General features: G+C 39.1%; 1 protein-coding gene and 2 long non-coding RNA genes across 3 annotated transcripts; 2 read left to right on the top strand and 1 right to left on the bottom strand.

The window, feature by feature from the left end:
* Window positions 1-978: 978 nt before the first annotated feature.
* LOC106952779 (uncharacterized) lies at window positions 979-2021 on the top strand. Its single transcript, XR_001426053.1, has 2 exons — window positions 979-1143; window positions 1415-2021. It is a non-coding gene; the product is annotated as an uncharacterized LOC106952779 (long non-coding RNA).
* Window positions 2022-3679: 1658 nt separating this feature from the next.
* Window positions 3680-5050, top strand: LOC106952778 (uncharacterized). Its single transcript, XR_001426052.1, has 2 exons — window positions 3680-4301; window positions 4799-5050. It is a non-coding gene; the product is annotated as an uncharacterized LOC106952778 (long non-coding RNA).
* Window positions 5051-5055: 5 nt separating this feature from the next.
* Window positions 5056-15908, bottom strand: LOC106952777 (V-set and transmembrane domain-containing protein 2-like protein). Its single transcript, XM_015041114.1, has 4 exons — window positions 15585-15908; window positions 7580-7749; window positions 6611-6655; window positions 5056-5548 (listed from the first exon to the last, which is right to left on the bottom strand). The coding sequence occupies exons 1-4, from the start codon at window positions 15697-15699 to the stop codon at window positions 5249-5251; spliced, it is 630 nt and encodes a 209-aa protein (XP_014896600.1). The 5' UTR covers window positions 15700-15908; the 3' UTR covers window positions 5056-5248.
* Between the last annotated feature and the right edge of the window lie 2993 nt (window positions 15909-18901).

Genomic DNA, 18901 nt, shown 5'->3' with positions numbered 1-18901 from the left:
TTGTAGAAAACTTTAATTGCTGTAGAATGCTTCTGCAAAGCACTGTTGATAAATTTAACAATCGGGTGATTTTAACAGATCAAAAGCAGTACAGACCCTAAGGTGAAGTGGAGCAGGACCGTTTTAAGGGTGACTATAAGGTATAGTTGTTGAGTGTGTATAGTACTGGAGCTACATAGTAGGTAAAAAGGTTAAGTTGGGTTATCCAGAAGCAATAGTTGTAGGGGTGTGCAGAATTTGTCAAATCAGTCAGAGTGAAATTGCAAAGATAAGCTTTCAATGCCATGTTTAAGAGCTGAATGGTGAATATGCAGCTCTGTGTTGGTAGAAGTTTGACCTGGCGATGACCGTGTAAGAAGCCAGAGTAAATACGCTGTAAATATCAGGCATTCGGTCTGATTGCCCGGAAGTGTCACGCTCAGAGACACATAACACACACAGAGGCCACAGCTGAGGAAGATGTTAGAAACTTCAGAGACACAAGCTGAGAGTTACTCCATTGAGGAATTTAAATTTATCTTTTGTCCTTCTGACTTCTCACACAGCTGCAGTGCAACTGCTGTAAAGCAGTCCTTTCCTTCTTTGGTGCTTCTTGTCTCCTTTTGCTTTTTCAGGTCACCTTCTGCAGATAAACCTTTTTAAGGCTGCTCTGTATTGCTTGTAAACATACCTCAGCTTGTAGATTTCAATTGTGGAGACGAAGTAGGAAAATGCATAGTTCTAAAATTTTACAAATTCTCGATTCAATTTAGGTGAACTTTGACTGGGCCATTAAAAAAACATGCAGATCAGAAGGCAGCTGGTTGCAGTGGATTTTAATTCGTGGACCACAAAGCAAAGCGAGTTGAATACAAATGAGCATCTCATTTTAAGATTTTTAAATCCACTTCACTCTTACTTTCTACGTTGTGTTGGCTTGCCACATAAAATCCCAACAAAATACACCGAAGTTCTTAGTTGCAATGTTGCAAGACTTTAATCAGGCTAATGTGGTTGTTCCCTACAGATCCTGGGTGAACCGAAGGAGAACCGGAAGCTGGCCGCAGAGATCAGCCTCCAGAACCCTCTGCCAGAGCCGCTGGACAACTGCTGCTACAGCATTGAGGGGGCCAACCTCACTGGGGGAAACATCATCTCTGAGAGGTTGCTAGATTTCCAGCTGCACCTAAAATGACCTCCTGTTTACACACAATTTGTGTAGACAGGAGATTAAAAAGAATCCTTGCATTTTGATTTCTGTCTAGAGCAGCTCAAACACTGCTGCTCTGGCTGCATCACCTCCATAGATAGTCATAAGCAAAGAGTTCTGTGCCTGCAGTGATTTATATCTGTGAAATGTTTATGCAATCTGAGGATCTTGACAAAGCCTCCAAGCAGCGTTCAGAGAAGTAATACTCAAATATTTACCTTCCAGGTTGGGCTGCACGGTGGGACCAGGGGAAGACGCCAAAGTCAAAATCTACTTCACTCCGACCCATTCTGGCTTGAGAAAACTGGTCGTCGACTTCGATAGCAACAAGTTGTGTCACGTCAAGGGCTACAGGAATGTCATTATTGGAAAATGAGGTGTTATATAGACCTGAAGGTGGAAACATATTCCATCTGTTTTTCCATCATGCTTTTCCAAGCAAATTTACACTCTTTTATTTCTACCGACTTAAAAAAAAGCTTTTATTCTCATGTATTTTCTTTCTCTTCTTTTCTTATATCATTCATTTAAGCTTCCTGTTGTGAGAAAAAAAAATATAAGTTAGTAGAGAACTTTGTTAATCAAGGCATATATTTTAAAGTCTATTTGTATTCTTCTCAGTCTGAAGCGATGATTAGCATCACTTCAGATGCTAATAGGGCTTAACTTTTTTTTTTTAAAGTTCTACAATAAAACTCCTGTCTACAACAAATAAAGAATTGTGAGAGCTTGAACACAGATTTTACAAGAGTGACAACTGTTGCAGCATCTCATGTATATACATTTTGATTGTATCTTGGGAACAGTGAAATAAATACGAATCATCATCTGATGGGACGATGCGTGACTTTCATTTCAGAGGAATATGCTCTTCAAATAGTTGCTCCACCTTCCCACCACTCCCAATTTTAAGTGGAAATTTTAATTCTTCCTTTGCTCATCACACATCACATTGTTTACAACACAGATTCGATTCTGTCCAAGGCAGCCCAGCTAATTGCATCAAATCATTAACTTTCTAGGGCAAGCATGCCCTAGAAAGACATGGAAACCTCCATGTTGCCACATGCTTGCCCTAGAAAGTTAATGATTTGTTAAGTTAATGATGGAAAGTTAATGAAAGTTAATGATGGAAACCTCCATGTTGCCGCATGCTTGCAACATCCAAGGCGACATGGAGGTTAATTTGAGGTTAATTTAATTTAACCATGGTTCTACTGGCTCATGGCTCACCGTGAGCAGCCATCTTCTGCTATCAGACTTTGGTTAGCAAAGAAAGAAAGATGCAGAACCACTGGACATAAAGGGCAGAGGGGAGAAATGGTTTCACCAAAGACTTTATCGAGGAAAAAGACATTCAGATAATAAAGCATTTCACGAGGAATACTTCTATGGCGATCAAATAAGAACCATATAGGTGGTTCATACTTTTGTCTCACTGAAGACTACATAAGAATATAACATAACCCTACATGTCTTTTAAGAGCTTGATAAACTTGTTTTACACACTAACCTGGACCCCCTTTTTAAACTTATAGATTGACAACATGTAAGAAACATAAAGTCCTCCTCCTTTCATATGTTCTGCTAAATGACCCCCTTCATTGTCATTTTCATTGTTCATGGAATGCCAAAATTATGAAGACATTATACCTTAGTACTCCATGGAGGAATACTATTAATGTACAATCTCAGGTAAAGTGCTTCTTTAAAAAGTTTTGGGTATATAGCTCTTTGCTTTGGGTGACACTGCATTAGGGAATTGACTCAGTCATAAAAAGTTTCTGTCAGTTGTGCAGCAAACAATTTTTCCACAGGATATGATGTCTACGCACTGGTCGATTTTTGACGCTAATGTAGATTTCTGGTCAACACTTAATTAAAGGACTGTCCAGCTGTTTTAATGGACTCTGAAAAGTAATTTCTTATTCCGAAATTTAAAAATCGAGACAGACTAAACAAGCTAGAAACTATTCAGTAATTAAAGATAAGCCTCACTGAGGTTGGCGTTAATGAAAGGAATCCCATTAAGAACCAGTATTTTCCCATCAAGTTACCTCAAATCAAACATTAAGTATCAGTAACCAAACCAGAACCCTGTTGTTGCCAGCAGGACATTTAGTGCAGTAGCACAATTATGAGCACTTCCCAGTGAACACCGGTTTCCCTGGAACAAATACCTTTCAGAGTTTAAGTGAGTTAAAATAATGTTATATCAGCACTCCGTAATATTTTTTGTTATTTCCGACAGTACATCTGCAGCAGTATTTCTGTCTTGCCTGGTGCTTTTCTTCATATGTGTATATCTTAAACAGTGCTGCTCTCTGCTGGTCAAAAAGATGAACTCAGTGTTGAAAAGCAGCATGGAGAGCTTGCTCCCGTCAGTCTGGAGCTGGCAGCAAACGACAATCTGGAACATTTTTCCATATAGTTTCTGTGACGCAATTTGTGCAACAAAATGTATAAAGGTAAATATCAGTAAAGTCAAACCCACACTATCCAAAGCAGATAAAAGAGGGTGCCTTTATTAGCTACTAATCGAGCAATTCATTTACATTCAAGATTTCTGTCACTATTATGTTGCCGTAGCTTCTATCTGTAACCCTCAACAACAGATGCAATTTAGTTGTTGAGTGAAGGATATAAAAATGCTAGATAGCTACCTTCAGGCCTGTGATTTCTTATTTATCATTTAATTAAGCAGGAACCAAACAAGATCACCAAACAAGAAAAGAAAATAACATATTTGAATAATACATTTACAGAAGAAATAGCAGCAGCACAAATAACACAATTCAAATCGAGCATAAAGTTACATGCTCTGTTAAAGCGGAGACACAAATTGATACTGTGAATAATGGCAGCCATAACATTACTAACAGTAAAGTGCTTACGGTCAGCTTGATACGTAAAAACAGATTTTAAAACCCCATGTGATTAGAGGACATATATCTGGTTTAAAAGTCAAACAATATACGGTTTACTCTAAATTGACTGCGACTCATTCTTATTTTCCAGAAGAACAAAATAAATATACTTTCTTTTTTAAAGCATTTTTACAGTAACACTGATAATCCCATTATGTTTCAGTCAAAGACAACCTAAGTAAAAAGTAAAAACCCAAAAATAATCATTTGAATCAGGCATTTACATCCACTATATATAAAAAGGCACAACCATTTTTCTGTCACTGACATTAAATCAGACTATATAGTTTAGTCAGTCAGGACTACAAAACGTATTCCTTTTTGCTAAATGTAAAAATAATGAGACTTTTTATTTTATTTTCTCTATAGTCAGAGAAAATAAATTAACTACATATTTAAACAATCAACCCATGTGATCATATCGCAGCTTTTGCAAGATTTGAGGCACTCTCGAAACGCTTACATGTTAGTCAGTCAGAGTATCCATGACGACACATGGTTAGTTGAGGGGTTTTAAAGCGACAGCGCAAAATAAGATCAAAAGAAATCAACAAGAATAATTGTGAGAAATCAAATTTGGCCATTACATAACCTAAAAACATTACACTAAAGTCGTATAGTTTGAAAGGGGAAAAAAAACTTTGAAAAAAATCTGAAAAATATCCTCGTGCTCCTTTTCTAGCACTTAGCAAATAAACTGACCTAAAACCAGAAAGATTTAGTCTGATTTAATGTCCGACTATCAGAAATAAGTGGTTATGTGTCTTTCTATAGGAGGTTTGTATAATGTCTGGTTCCAACTCCCATTTCCTGCAACTGCATTAATAATTTCGGCATTGCTGTTTTTCATCATAAAATAGCAGAAAACAAGTTCACTTTATTCATTTCTTGCAGTTACTGTTCACATAATTTTAAAGCAAAAAGCACATAAAAATAAAAAAAAAAGAACAACAAGAACAAAAAATGTACTGGTACACAAAACCCTTTAAATAACATCCACCAACACTGGCTTCCAAGCAACAAGATAAGATCATTAAGCACAGAATATCCTTCAAGAAATAAAGAGCCACTAGTGTGGTAACCAACACACACGTTCTAACAGAGGAACATGCAGACAGACACAATTCCCACTCTAAAGGACACAGCGCCCCCTGCAGTCAGGAATAGTGTGAGCTGATCTCTTCCTCAGTTCCCGGTCGTTGTTCTGCTGCAAGCGGCTCCCCCTTGAGGGGTGTTCGAGTTCCTGCAGCTGAGCGTCGTCAGACTCCTGAAGCCTGTCCGGCTCCACTCGGAGGTAGGCCTGGACACGGTAGCGCTGCTCCACAGGGCCGCTGTGGTCGATGACGTGGCACTCGTACGTGCCCTCGTCTGCTGGTTTCACACCGGAGAGACGGAGTTTGTGGGAGATGTTGCTGCCGGCCACTTTTACCACCTGTCGCCAACAGAGGCAGAGTGTCTTAAACGAAATACTGCCGGAAATTACATGAAATGTCACTATTATAAAGTACCCAAGCAAAAAAAATAATCTGTAAATTAAGTATTTCATCATCTTCAGCTGCATATTCTTTGGAAAATCTTAGATATATGCTTCTGCGACTAAGAATTTTCTGAAAATAACTTGGACTCACTTTCCACAGAAACTTTAGTAAATTGGCGAATCAGCAAGCTACTAATAGACAGAGGTCTTCAGAGACAATGCCATGAAGACTAATGATGAAAGCATAGAGGTCAAACATAAAGCTGTGGAGAAGTTTAAAACCAGGTAAAGTTACAAACTTGCACCCCAAATTTTGAACGTGGCACAACAACAAGCCTACCAAGAAATGTCCATCCACCTGAACCGAAAGGCCAGACAAGGAGAGCAATAATCAGAGAGGCAGTCAAGAGGTCCACAGCAACTCTAGAGGAGCTGCAGAGATCCACAGCTCAGGTGTGAGAATCTCTCATCAGGACAACTAATACTTGGGCAGATCCTTTGCAGATTAAATACAAGAATAAAGCCATTGTTGTAAGAAAACCATAACTGGTCCTGTTTGCAGTTTCACTCAGTAAACGTGTGAAAGATGGTGCTCTGGTCATACAAGACCAGAATGCAAGTTTTTGCTACCTATATACTTAGGAGGTACAAAAAATAATGAGCTAATTGAGTATGTGATCAGGCTTGAAAATGAAAGTTAACAGATACTCTCCAGCAATTTTAAGCGAACTAGAGAATTTTAACAGAATTGGAATACCATTTCTATATGTGTAAAGCTGCAATAGAGAAATACTCTACTGTAACACTAGTGAACACTCGTTCTATTAAGCACAGATTAAAGCACACTTCAAATTCTTATTTATGAAATATATAGTATTTCAGAGCAACAACATTTTCTTTCCTCTTAGCAATTTGGCTCTTGAAGTTTGTGGCTGCAATATGGCAATTTAAAAAAGGCTCAGTGGGTTTGACTAATTTTTCAAAAGTTGAGTTTTTGTGCTTACAAATCCTGCTTACACTAATTTTGGTGGCATCTTTCGGCATTTCCTCGAGAGTCCCAACCTGCACGGAGACACAGAAAGCAGTTTAGGAAATTTACAAACATCTTCTTTGCGAGCAACATGAAGCAAATATGTTTGATGATGTTCTTCATATCCCTTCTATGTCACTGACATCACGTCTTATTTAGTCCAGACTCACAAATATGCAATATGCTTACACGCACCCCGAGCACGTAAGCTTCCGACTAGGAAAACTTGCGATTATGTATGCGGCTGCACAGAGGTATTCTTTTGGGCATGGGTATGAATTATGCATGGAGAAAAGGGAGATTTTGAAAATCTATTTCTTTCTCAGAGCCAATTACAGTGTCCAGAGGCTCAACAGGGGAGCCTGAGTCCCCCCAACCCCAACCCCACCACCACCACCACCACCCAATGGGAGGAAGTCAACCTGTTTCCCCTAGTGCTGGCAAATGCTAATCAGCAATTATACCTTCGTTTTTATGCCAGAGGCTGTCTGCCATGGCTAATAATTCCTTTCACTTTGACTGATACATAGTCAGCTTTAAGCTCGGCTCTAGCAGTCCTCAAAGTGTTTTCTCTCTTGGAGATAGTTCGTATTCAGCTGGAGTGGCAACAGCTCAAGAAGGCAGGAGGTGTTTAGAGGGGCTCGTTTACTCAAAATTAAAAGGGTCCAAGATGAGAATTTTTACAACCTTAGGCCCGTTAGTACCTGTTAGAGATAACTCAGCTCACAATATTGAGTTTGATGATGCCCCTCAATGAGGACCTTCAAGAGACTTTGAAAACGTATTCAATTCAGCCATGAATCACAATGAGAAAATAGCTTCTGGCATCTGTGACTTACTCGTTGGCAGTATTTCAACTTTAAAATGTACATTTTTGCTTTTCATATATCTCTGAAAATCGAAAATCTTTGTTCAGACAAAGAAGTAAGGAAGACGTGCAATGCCATTTAGCTTACTGTGTTAGAGATTTGTGAGGCCAGCCCTTGAGAGTCTTTGTGGTTCTTGATGTACCACCACTGGATCTCCAGGGAGAATGAGGGAGAGCCCGCCCCATGGAAGGAGCAAGCCATCTCCACGTCTTCACCGATCTGTGTCGTAACGTCACGAGGGACCTCCGTAAACAGAGCTGGAAGATAGAGGAGAGAGAATAAGAAATGGAAGAAACTCCAGAGTAAAGAGATTAGTAGTTTTCCCCCAGAATATCATAAACAATTTTTTTTTTAAAAACTTCTATTTCCTAGATAGTTATGGTTCTCTGCTGGGTCTCCAGAGTTATCATGGCCCTCCTGGCCCCGCCTCTATTTGATGATGTCTTTCCTTTCAGTTTAGTCGGCCATGTCTGGGTGGGTTCGCAGTTCTGCCATGTTCAAGGGTTGGGGAAAAGACAGATCAATAAACCTTAGACCTACAGTAAAGCAGAGAGCCTGTCAAAAAGGTCTTATAATCTACTTATTCAATTATTTAAAAAAGAAAAACATATGAATAAATATCAGTAAGAGGTGCAGACGTAAATATCTCAGAATAAGCAAGACTGCAGTTAATGCATACATGCATACTTTACAGACATGCATAAACTATATACAGCACCTCAGCTGTATATGGCAGAAATATCAAGGTTTGTGGATGCATTATGGCAGTATGACTCATAAAAGATCCAAATAGAGGTTCCCTGAGATCTTAAGTATCTAAGAAAAACAAAAAAAACAAACAAAAAACAACAACTTCTGTTTCTGTTTATTCCACCCTATGAGGAAGGCATCATCTGGGATAAAATCGTGTAATTTGAGTCTACACTCAAATTCTCTTGAGATGAGTGTAGACAGTAATGACACCACATATATTTACTCTATTAATAATCTTATTTATGTTGCTTTGTTTGTGATGAACTGGCAACCTGTCCAAGGTGTACCCCGCCTCTCGCCCAATGAGAGCTGGAGATAGGCACTCTGTGTCCCTGTCGGGATAAGTGGGTATAGACATTAGATGGATGATGCTTCATTGACTTTATGGAAGCATTTAAGTTTTATTATTCAGTTGTGAAACTTTCCCAGGTGCTCAGTGGAAGCAGTGTTAAGAGACAAAACTTATAACCAAGTGTTGTCCTTGAGCACAGACAGCTTTATCGTGACTAAGATACACCAGCAAATAAGAAGTGAACAGAGCAAGGATAATATAAAATTTCTATATCTGAGATGTGAGTCTGTTGGAGTTAATAACCTTCTTTCTCATGCATCTTGATTAAACATTTTAAATGAATTAATTCAATAATTGTGAAGTGGAACTGAAACTGAAAAGCTGATACGATCTTTTAAAGAACGTAATTAACTACCAGACAAAAAATTCAATAGGTGTCCTTGTCCAAGTTGGTATAGAGAAGACTGAATGGTTCATTTGTTGACTGACTCAGTCGACAAATAAATTAAGAATTTGAACAGTGGAGCCTTAACCAATTTCCACAAAAGCTGTTTTACAACCAATTGTGCTTTGAGATGTGTGACCAAAACAGCTAAAGAGGTCAGTTGACTCATGTTAGTTTAAAGGTCCCATTTCAGTGTAATGGTTCTGTTACTTCCGCCCCATATTCAGAACCGCAGATGCTTTTGAAGGTGTTGTCATTCTGCTGCACATGGTTATATGGTGCATCACCATTCCAAACTGTAAGCACATCTTTTGACTGAGGTCAAATCTTACATACAATTGCGTTGCAACACTTTTCTAGTACAGTAGAATGGAAGGAAGAGGATGTTCACGAAGCTTACCACACACTCCCTCTCCACAGCCACAAGGATGCTGGTGTGCATCTTTCGTTAAGCTCTGATCCCCTAACGGGGTTGGATAATCCCTCTGACAGTTGTCAAATTACATTTTTAGTTTGCTATGCAGACACCCTCCTCCCCAAACAGGGTGCTAAACACGACTTTGTTCACAAACAAACTGCATGCCGCTGCACACGAAGCGAGCCTATTCAACAGACACCAACAGCTTCCCGACTTGAATCACAGCAGCATCTCCCAGAAATCAATCCCCATAACCTTGGCAGAATGCTAAATCAACCCAAAAGCTGACTCCGCTTGCACGATTTCAAGGCCCTGTCTGTGAAAAGATGAAAAACATGTAGTTCTCGGTATTGACTTCCAGGGAAATTTTCAGCACACCAGGCTGTCTCATTTATAATGCTTGAGAGCTGGCGAAGAATGAGTTTGCTTGGCTTGGCCTCGTCTAAGTATAGATTTTCATAAAGGCAGTACTGTCAGAACCATCCTCAAGCAGACGCAAGGGACTCGTGTTTGAAGCTCTACGTAGGGCACATACATATTTAAAAAGGCCCTCCTTAGCATTTTTCACTTTATTGCTCAGTGAGCAGTGATAGAAGTGATAGTTGCTTACTCTCCACTATAGACTCATAAAAAATTAAGAGGGGATAAAATAAGGAAAGCATGTAATGGGAGAAAGACGACACATGCTCGTATGGATGAGAAGAAAGCAAGACACGTGTATCTGCTCTTGGATCCTACATTGCATTTGGGAACAAGAGAGGGAGGGGACCGACCCAAAAGAGCTTCAGGTTGTTTTAGCCAAAATTTTATAGGATAAGACTGGAGTAGTTGTAGAAAATCTGAGCCTGTTGGAGATAGTGTCCGTAAAAAGTATAAGCTATAAGTTTATACACACATATGAAGCAGTCAGCGGTGGTTTAAATGCAGATTCAGCCACATACGACTTGATTCTTTCGTCTGTTACTAACAGGTAGATAAGTCTCTCGCAGAAGTAATCTGGGTTTCCATTGCTAAAAACACACTCAAGCTACAAGCTAAGCTTCGTCTGACCAAAACTTCAGCAGAAGAAGCTTAGTAAGGACATGTCCACTGGTGCTTTATGTTAAAGAAGTTTAGCTGAACTGCTAATCAGTCACTTTGAAAACACAGCTCAGTACACACCCATTGGAAGCTGCTTTCTCTACCAGTCTCACCAGAAAAATGGGGTAACATCCACTGTTTTCTAGGTCAGGTTAGATCCATCCATCCATCCATCCATCCATCCATCCATCCATCCATCCATCCATCCATCCATCCATCCATCCATCATTATTATTACCCTTGTTACCCTACAAGGGTAACAATTGTAGGGCCCAATCTCCAGCAGTCATCAGGCGAGGGGCGGAGAACATCCTGGACATGTCGCCAATCCATCCCAAGGCAAGTTTAGATTGATGAAAATAGAAATTAAAGATTTAAACTTTAACACCATAAAATACAATAGGCACTAACTGACCTAGAACAGTGGTAATTTATTCATTGCTAAATATGTTTCAGCTAAAGCTGGAGATTTTGACCATAGCACTTAAAGCCTTTTTTTAAGATTAAAATTCTCAACCAAACTCAACACAGTTTTCCTGACGGTTCTCGTCTAAAACAGATGCATTCATTAAGTCACTAAAGGCTGAGGGGAGCTGGAACATCTCCGTCCGTTTCAACTGCAATGTTTCTCATGAGAAGATGCTTCTTCGTTGGAGCTTTGCGCAAACTCCTTTTTTTTTAGCAACTTCTTTTAGTGTCTCAAAACCAATGAGAAGAAATTTTCAGGCTTATAACTCCCACCACACAGAACGTTAACAGCCTGTGGAGCGAGTCCTTCTGCGAAAACGTAATTCACTAATGTGATGAATGGATTTAATATTCACCGACACACAGAGGGAGTTTTGAGTGAAAACAACAGTAAGCTGCTGTTAAAAAGAAAATCTACAGGGGACGTTTATCTTGATCTTTGGAAGCTTTAATCTCGCATCAAAAGCTTTAATCCTGCGTACAATAAGATACTAAGTATGTTAACTTAGCTTGGGAAATGCTAAGATCTGGGAAGCAATCACTCAGTACTCAAGGGCTGTTTCTTTTGAGTGCAGCTAATAAGATATTGCTTTAACTAACACATCGAATCACACTGACAGTGAAATATTGGATAATTATGTAATGCTGACGTAAGTTCTCTGAGATTCTTAACGCAAATGGTGAGAGATTTTTTTTTTATTTTTATTGTTTTTAAAGCAAAACAAACAAGTACTGAGGGATACTTCATGAAAGTCAATAAGTCTATATTTGGTTCAGAATCATTAATGGGGTATACCGGCAGATTCTCCTTGGGGAAATAACGGTACGCCGAGAGACCTTCAGCCTGAATTCAAGGTGGAAGGTAAAAATAATGAAATACGAATGGCACCAGTAATCAACCGAGCAGCTGTCTGCTTGTTGCCACCCTTACTTCTGGCTCGTGGAGTGAATTTTTCATAGCCCCTGGGACACAGCACTCACAAGCTATTTCTGCATTCTCCACCAAGAAGAGGCAACGTCAACGATGTGGCACGAGTTGTAACACATGCCGTTTCGCACAGGTTTTTCCTAAGCATGTCATACTGTATCACAGGTAGTGAGAGGATAATGTGAATTTGTGTACATCCACAAATTCAGAATCTCAAGAAAAAAAAAAATTGTCACTCATTTTATAAAGTTAAACTCAATATGTAAACATTGAGTGAAAACTGTCAAACGTTTGTTGACAGAACCTTTGATTATGGTTAACAGATGGATTTAAAAAAAAAAACCTAAATATTCAGTGTATCATAAAATTTAAATTTGCTCAGTAAAAGGGAATATTAAAAATGGAAATGTCACATAAATTACTACATCAATGCAGAGTGGAGCAGAGGTAATCAACCTGTGGTTCTGCTGAGGTGTAAAGGAAGCCCAGGTTGTTGTGTTGGTAGCCTTCAGGTCTTCTGTATTGTTGGATCTCGTGTCTCTCATCAGACCCACCAATATGGACGATTCTGTGCCTCTCCACCCGTTCTACAGACGTGAAGCGCCCCTAAATTCTTGAATGGATTTTGCTTGACAATCTTCTCCAGTTTGCAGTTGTCCCTGTTGCACCTTTTCCTACCACACATTTTTTTTCTTCATCTCAACTTTCTGTAGATATGCTTGGATGCAGCACCTTGTAAACAACCAGCTTCCTTAGCAATGATTTTTTTTTCTGGTTTACCCTCCTTGGGGAGGATGTCGTTTTTGTTTTCTAAACTCCTCCCCCGCGCCCACCTCGACATCTACAGCTCTTCCATTCACAAATGACAAACCATCCCTTCAAATAAGATTTACTCTGGTCTCGATGCATATCTTACAGGGTACATTGTTTCAAGCTTCCTTTATTGGCTTTTTCTTTCTAAGCAGTCCTCTGCCTGCCTGTGCTGTGACAGCATGACTCTATAATCTGTCCACCCCCACTCCAACCAGCACTGTCAGAGCACCATTAAATTGAAAGCCAATAAAAAGTGCAGAGGCTGGTCATCCTCATTAGGGGGACACCTAGCAGAGGATCCCAGACACTTTGGAAGTCTAATGAATTTGTTACACACTCCAACACTGTGAAGATGCCACACTTGCAACGGGGTGAAAGAAGGGTATCTGCAGAGGAAAGTTGCAATGAAATGTTCAAAAATAGCGGGTTTCACAACAATCACCATTACATGTCCTCACTATGTGCTGTCCAAGAACTAAAATGCACTCAAAGACCCAATTTCACAGCCGAGATCTGACCTCAATTTAAGTGTAACAGGTAATGCGTTGAGTGACTGCCGTAACGCCGCAGTCGTTCTTCGCGTAGATCTTTTTTTTTTTTTTTTTTTTTTTTTCCTGCATGTGATTCACCAGACACCTCAGCTCAAGCAGTAAGTGGGGTGCAGGGGCCTGACGTGCTTATCTAAAAACGTATGAGCCAGGGTCGACTCTAACAAGCACTCTTCAGAACGGTGCATGCAGCCTCTCTGCTCTGCATGAAGGCTCAGCTCCCCCTCTGCTCAGGCAATTTATCAAAGAGTCTGGTTTAAAAAAAAAAAATGAAAGAGAGGAAGAGAGAAATCTCCAGAGGATTACCAAAATATAAGAAATAACAAAAGTCTAAGTTTTCTGCTACTGAAGTTGCTTGTGTGCTGCTAAGAGTGAAATATGGTGGGACTTCAAGGCCTGCTACTAGACCTTAAATTATTCATAGCCTTGAAAGATTTATATTTAAAATTATTTTCATTCAACCAAGAAGCATCTCTTGAAACACAGTAAAAATAATGTTAAAGAAAAGCTCATTTTGAAATGAATAGGTCTCTAATCGACCATAAAGAGTGGGATATTGAGAATAGTTTGTGTCCTCCCAAATAATCAGTGGCAAAAACTTTATTGATATTATTGCAATCAAAACCTACATATATTTGCTGACCAACTTCCTGATGTTTTCACACGTCTTCTGATGATTTACTATTAGAGAGCAGTAGGCTGATCCACAAGTTCTTTATCCTTCAGTTGTATGTGGGGTAATAATAAGGATGTTGCAAAATCTATTAGTGCATGTACATATTCGTGAAAGTGACTTTTGTATGTCTATGACAAAAACATTCATATAATTCAAAAACCTGAAGAACCTGCAGCAGTTTTACAAAACAGAAGTCAGTCTAACCTTGCAGCTACAGAAAGAAAGGCTGTAAAAGAGAATAAATTTCAGCAAAAGCTGTTCATTGCCTCCATCAGACAATTTAGTAAGATACCTGCATGTTTGTTTTTGCTGTAAGACAGTTTCAAAGTTCACTTTTTCACTAGGTCAATCACTTATTTGTAATTGTTTAGCTATAACGTATTCGTTTTGTGTTAGGCTTATATTTATTAGGGTTTTGCACTGGAGATGCATAAAAGGGACTTTAGTTTTATGGAGGTCTGTGCATTTGAAAACACATTTCAACGAAAGTTCACTGAATAAGCATTCCCTCATATTTTTCCTTAACAACGTTCGCTTTACAACACATTGTGCCGCATGGGCTGCAACTAAGCAGTAAGATATGAAAATGTGTTTTGCCTTTTACTAAATAGTGGAGAAACAGACTTTGATGTCTTATTAAATCTTACAAAATCTGCTGCATGGAGAAGGTCACAAAAACTGGTCTTTAAGATTTGTTTGAGTGAATCTTGTCGTGTTTGGCCCAAGGAACGTCAAAGATAATAAAGGCAAATCTGTGGAAACGGTGCCAGCTAGTGAAAAACGGGGGAAATCTTCCTGTAAGTTATTTGGGCAATGAAATAGACAATTAAAAATAGTCAGATTTTAAATTTGCCCCTATATCATTTCTTCTCAATGTATATCTTATTCCAATGTTCCTCTCCACAAGTTTTCCAACAACAACTGAATTACAGCAAAAATTAACTGATGCATGAATTTTTATGATTGTGGAATATTAAACATTGATCAGAGGTGAATACCAGAAAAGCTGCCAACATTTCTGTAAGCAAACTCTTAAAGTAATAAGACAACTACGGATGAACTGTTGGTATAAAAACAAAAAACAAAAAACAAAAACCTGCAGCCTGAAGAAAGCAGGAAAAATTCATTAAAGGTTAATGTGTTGCAGTGCCATGCGCTCTCTTTACACTGCATGGTTAACACAAACCTTATTCTAAACCAGGTGTTTAAGGTCCTGCCGATTTCTAAGGAAACCTGTTTGTATGGATACTGAAATTTAAGTCAGTGATATGTTAGAAATTTGCAGGATCTGTTAGCAGAAAATCTTGCAGTCCTCCATCCAGCTGAGCCTAACATTAGCAGCTGTTGCTGTTTGAAGTTTTCTACATACTTCAACTGATATTGAATATGCAAGATTGGAGCTTAATTAATAAATAAGTAGTAAACAGTGGTTTATATTTTTGTCAAGATCTACATTTGATTTTAATGGAACTTAATGTATTCCAAAACTGTAATGCAGGTTTTGCCTTAATTATTAGCTGTACAATCTCTTCAGTCTTTTAAAATCCAAAACCAAAGAAATGGGGAAAAAAGACAAATCCTCATCTAATCAAAGTAGTATTCAATAAAATATACCAGGACACTGATTTTGATGGCTATTAAATGAATGATCTCAGTCATGGTAGAACGTACCATTTCCAGAGACGCGATTATCCACCTTTACATATCCGTCACGCAGACCCGCGTTAAGTTGAACGTAAAGTCCCGCGTACTGTAAAATCCTCATCATCAGTCCAAACGCTCCCATAGCCGCAGCCGGTGTTTCAAGCAGCTGAGTTAAACTGTGACATTAGGAAGAGAGCATGGATAGCAGCTGATCTCCTCCGCTGACACTCACTCTCATACACGCACACACACCCACACACCCACAGCTGGACCTGGAGGAAAACACAGGGCTGTCGCTCCTGCCTGAGCGGGAGGAGATGCTGCGGTCAGGCAGGCGGAGGGAGAAAGGAGTGCTGCGGCTCGACTCAATTAAGCGGATGTATCTCAGGAAGACGTGAGTGGTGAGTCGGAGTGCGACTGTTTTAATTCAGCTATGAGCTCCCACAAAGTTAGCCTATGCACAAATTAATGCCGGGTTCTCAATTATCTCCATTTAATTTTAAAACTTGATAAAATAATTCACAAATGAGGCGCGCAATTGTAAAATTCACAACCTTACCAGAGATACGCAAAGGCACTTTTCTGGCTTCCTTAGACTTTCGTTGGTCTTGACTGATTATCTAATATTCACACTCTATTAACCTTTTGTTTTCTTTTTTTCTTTAATCCCCCTTTGCCCTCTTTTTAAAAAATGGCATTTGGCAGGTGATTTTTGTTCTGCCTTTTAAAAAAAGAACAGAGTAATAATCAACCAACATCAACCAAAATTGTAATGAAAATAAGGGCTAAGCTCAGTGCACTATTTGTTTTCGTTTTGTTTTTCAATAATTTATTCATATTCTACTAAATCCATACGGCTCTATATGAGGTTTTTAAAGCGAGATGGTCATTTTGCTATTAAAGTAAGTTAAAGCATATTGGAGTACATATTTCTTTTTCACCATAGTGTGTTATTAATTATGCTAAGATGTAAGTAAACCTTTTATGATTCTAATTGTGATGCATCTTTGTACGATCCTGGCATGTGGCATCCACAGCATAGTTTTTAGATTTCCTGGCTTAAAAACAACAACAACAACAACAACAACAAAAAACACCAAGTATTTTTTTTGTTGAATTTGTCACCAATACTGCAGTTTTCTTCTGTACCCAAAGTGAGTTAATCTTAGTTTGTGCATAAGAGATTATCACAGGCAAGAGCTCTGCTTTTGAGCATAAAGATAATTCCTAAAGTTTAGAAATAAATCCACTGCAGTCTTTGTTTTGAACTCGTCAAGAAACCGTGCAATTTTCCTTCAGCACCTGGTTTAGAGAAGGCTCACACAGCCGCTTGTGTTCTTCTTTTGTCCTGCTGTCTCTTTTTTTTTGTTCCTGTCACGATCAACTGGCCTCTCAAGCCTGAAGTACTCAGAGTGAAATTGAAGCTGATATATGCAGGAGATAGCCTTCAAGACAAAGACAACACCTGTGTAATAACTCAGAGTTCAGCATCTCCACAGCACTAACTGCTTCAGACAGCCTCTGTCAAAAAAATGAGCTATAAATGTATGTGTGTGTGTGTGTGTGTGTGTGTGAGGGTGTGCGTTGGACATGTTGGCTATACCGCAGAGAGCCAGTTAAATGTAAAATGGAGTGAGAGAACTGAGAATATGACTCAACCTGGGAGCGCATTTCAAAGCCGACAACCTCCACCGAAGCTTCATGGCATCCATTATTTATTGGGTCCTCTTTGACATATTCAGCCGCCTCTTTCCCTCCTATATAGGAAAGTGGACCGCTAGAACATCTGAGGAAATTCATCCACAAAGAAAACAGTTCTCTCCAGTCTGATAAATGTTTGTGCAGTTTATTGTATAAAAAAATTACTTCACAGTATCCTGTGGTACACTATCGCGTACTGATTTGTTATTTCACATAATCTGAATGGCATAAAAAGTCCCATTAATACTCTTTAAGCCAGGGATCTCCAACTCCGATCCTCAAGAGCTTTTTGATGCATCACTGCTCCGTCACACCTCAGTCAAATAAACGGCTCATTGTTGGATTTCAGCAGAATTTGATGGCATGGTGTGGAGCCAATTCAGACGTTTTATTCGGATGTTGGAGCATCTAAAAGTTGGTTTAAGTGGGCATATGAGGGTGATTACCTCATATGCCCACATTTTGCAGTTGTTTTAGCTGCAAAATGTTGCCATTTTGCAGCTAAAACAACTCAATTACTAATTTGTTGGTGTAGTGTCTTTTAAATATAAATTAAACAGTCTGGTTATACACAACATTTTTGCTTAGATTAATGGGTTCTGCTGTGTCTGTGCATCGTGCTGAACTCCTGAGCTGTAGGTTTCTTCTTCTGGAGGCCGGAGCTTTAGTGGTAACCTCAAGCCCTTTGTGTTTTGCCTATACTTTTTAGAATTTCAGCTTTACGTATCTGATCTTTGTTTTCTACAAGGTGAAACCGACTTATTTCTCCTCTTGTTAGAAAACTTCAATGTGCCCAGATACTTCCAGCCGTAACTTCCTGGCTCCTGGTAGCTCCTTACCCCGGTAATCCACTAAGACTCCTCGCACTCCAACCTCCAACCTGTCTGCCCTCCAACACTCACTAAACTCATTTTAACAACCCCAACACCAGACTAACTCTCAGGCTCTGCTCCCTCTCCTCCAAACCTGTCAACACCAAAACCAGCTGTAAGAACTTCATCAGACATTTATCATATGATTTTACACTGTGACGGCTTGCCCTGCCGTTCACCAGCGCTCCATTTTCTCACAGGTTTTCTGGTAACCCCAGCAAAGCTTAACACTTGGTGAGGCCTACTATAAGTGAAAATGCTGAGTTAATGAAAGCAATAATTGCAAACAATGCACTACTATCGATTGTCTTTACAGTTTAAATTTTTAATTTAACGTTACTTCACACTTATATTGTATCTGTGTGTTCCTCTTGAAAGTCTCCTTGCAGTGTATACTCATAGTTGTCCCGACTGAGGGACAAATAGTAGATTATTTGGTAACTAGGTGACCAGAAAAATTGAAAAAGATTGAGATCGAAGGACTCTCTTGGGATTACCCAACAATCAAATCATTAATGTAAAGTGGAGCTTAATTCTTAGAGACTTCCTATGCTACAAGAACTATTACTGCAGCACTTTTACATTAGCTAAAGATTTTTTTTTTTTACCAAACATAATGACAGATTCTGAGGATGGGGGATTGCAAAAGCACAGTCTGTAACTAACAAATACCTGATAGGATTTTACTGCCATAGATTCAGAAAAAAAAAAAAAAAGAAATGACTGGAATGAAAACCAGATTGTATTATTATTTAATAGTGGCTATTGCGA

This window comes from Poecilia latipinna, unplaced genomic scaffold, assembly GCF_001443285.1.
Source record: "Poecilia latipinna isolate Pla-1442-1.1 unplaced genomic scaffold, P_latipinna-1.0 Scaffold538, whole genome shotgun sequence".
NCBI classification, from domain to species: Eukaryota; Metazoa; Chordata; class Actinopteri; order Cyprinodontiformes; family Poeciliidae; genus Poecilia; species Poecilia latipinna.
The sequence above is the reverse complement of the archived record's forward strand: the minus strand, read 5'-3'. Positions and strand labels throughout refer to the sequence as shown.

Coding starts and splice junctions, on each gene's coding strand:
- LOC106952777 (XM_015041114.1), bottom strand. CDS start 15,699: ATGGGAGCGTTTGGACTGATGATGAGGATTTTACAGTACGCGGGACTT. Junction 7,750..15,584: donor TAATCGCGTCTCTGGAAATG/GTACGTTCTACC, acceptor TCTATCTTCCAG/CTCTGTTTACGGAGGTCCCT. Junction 6,656..7,579: donor CCTCACAAATCTCTAACACA/GTAAGCTAAATG, acceptor GTCTCCGTGCAG/GTTGGGACTCTCGAGGAAAT.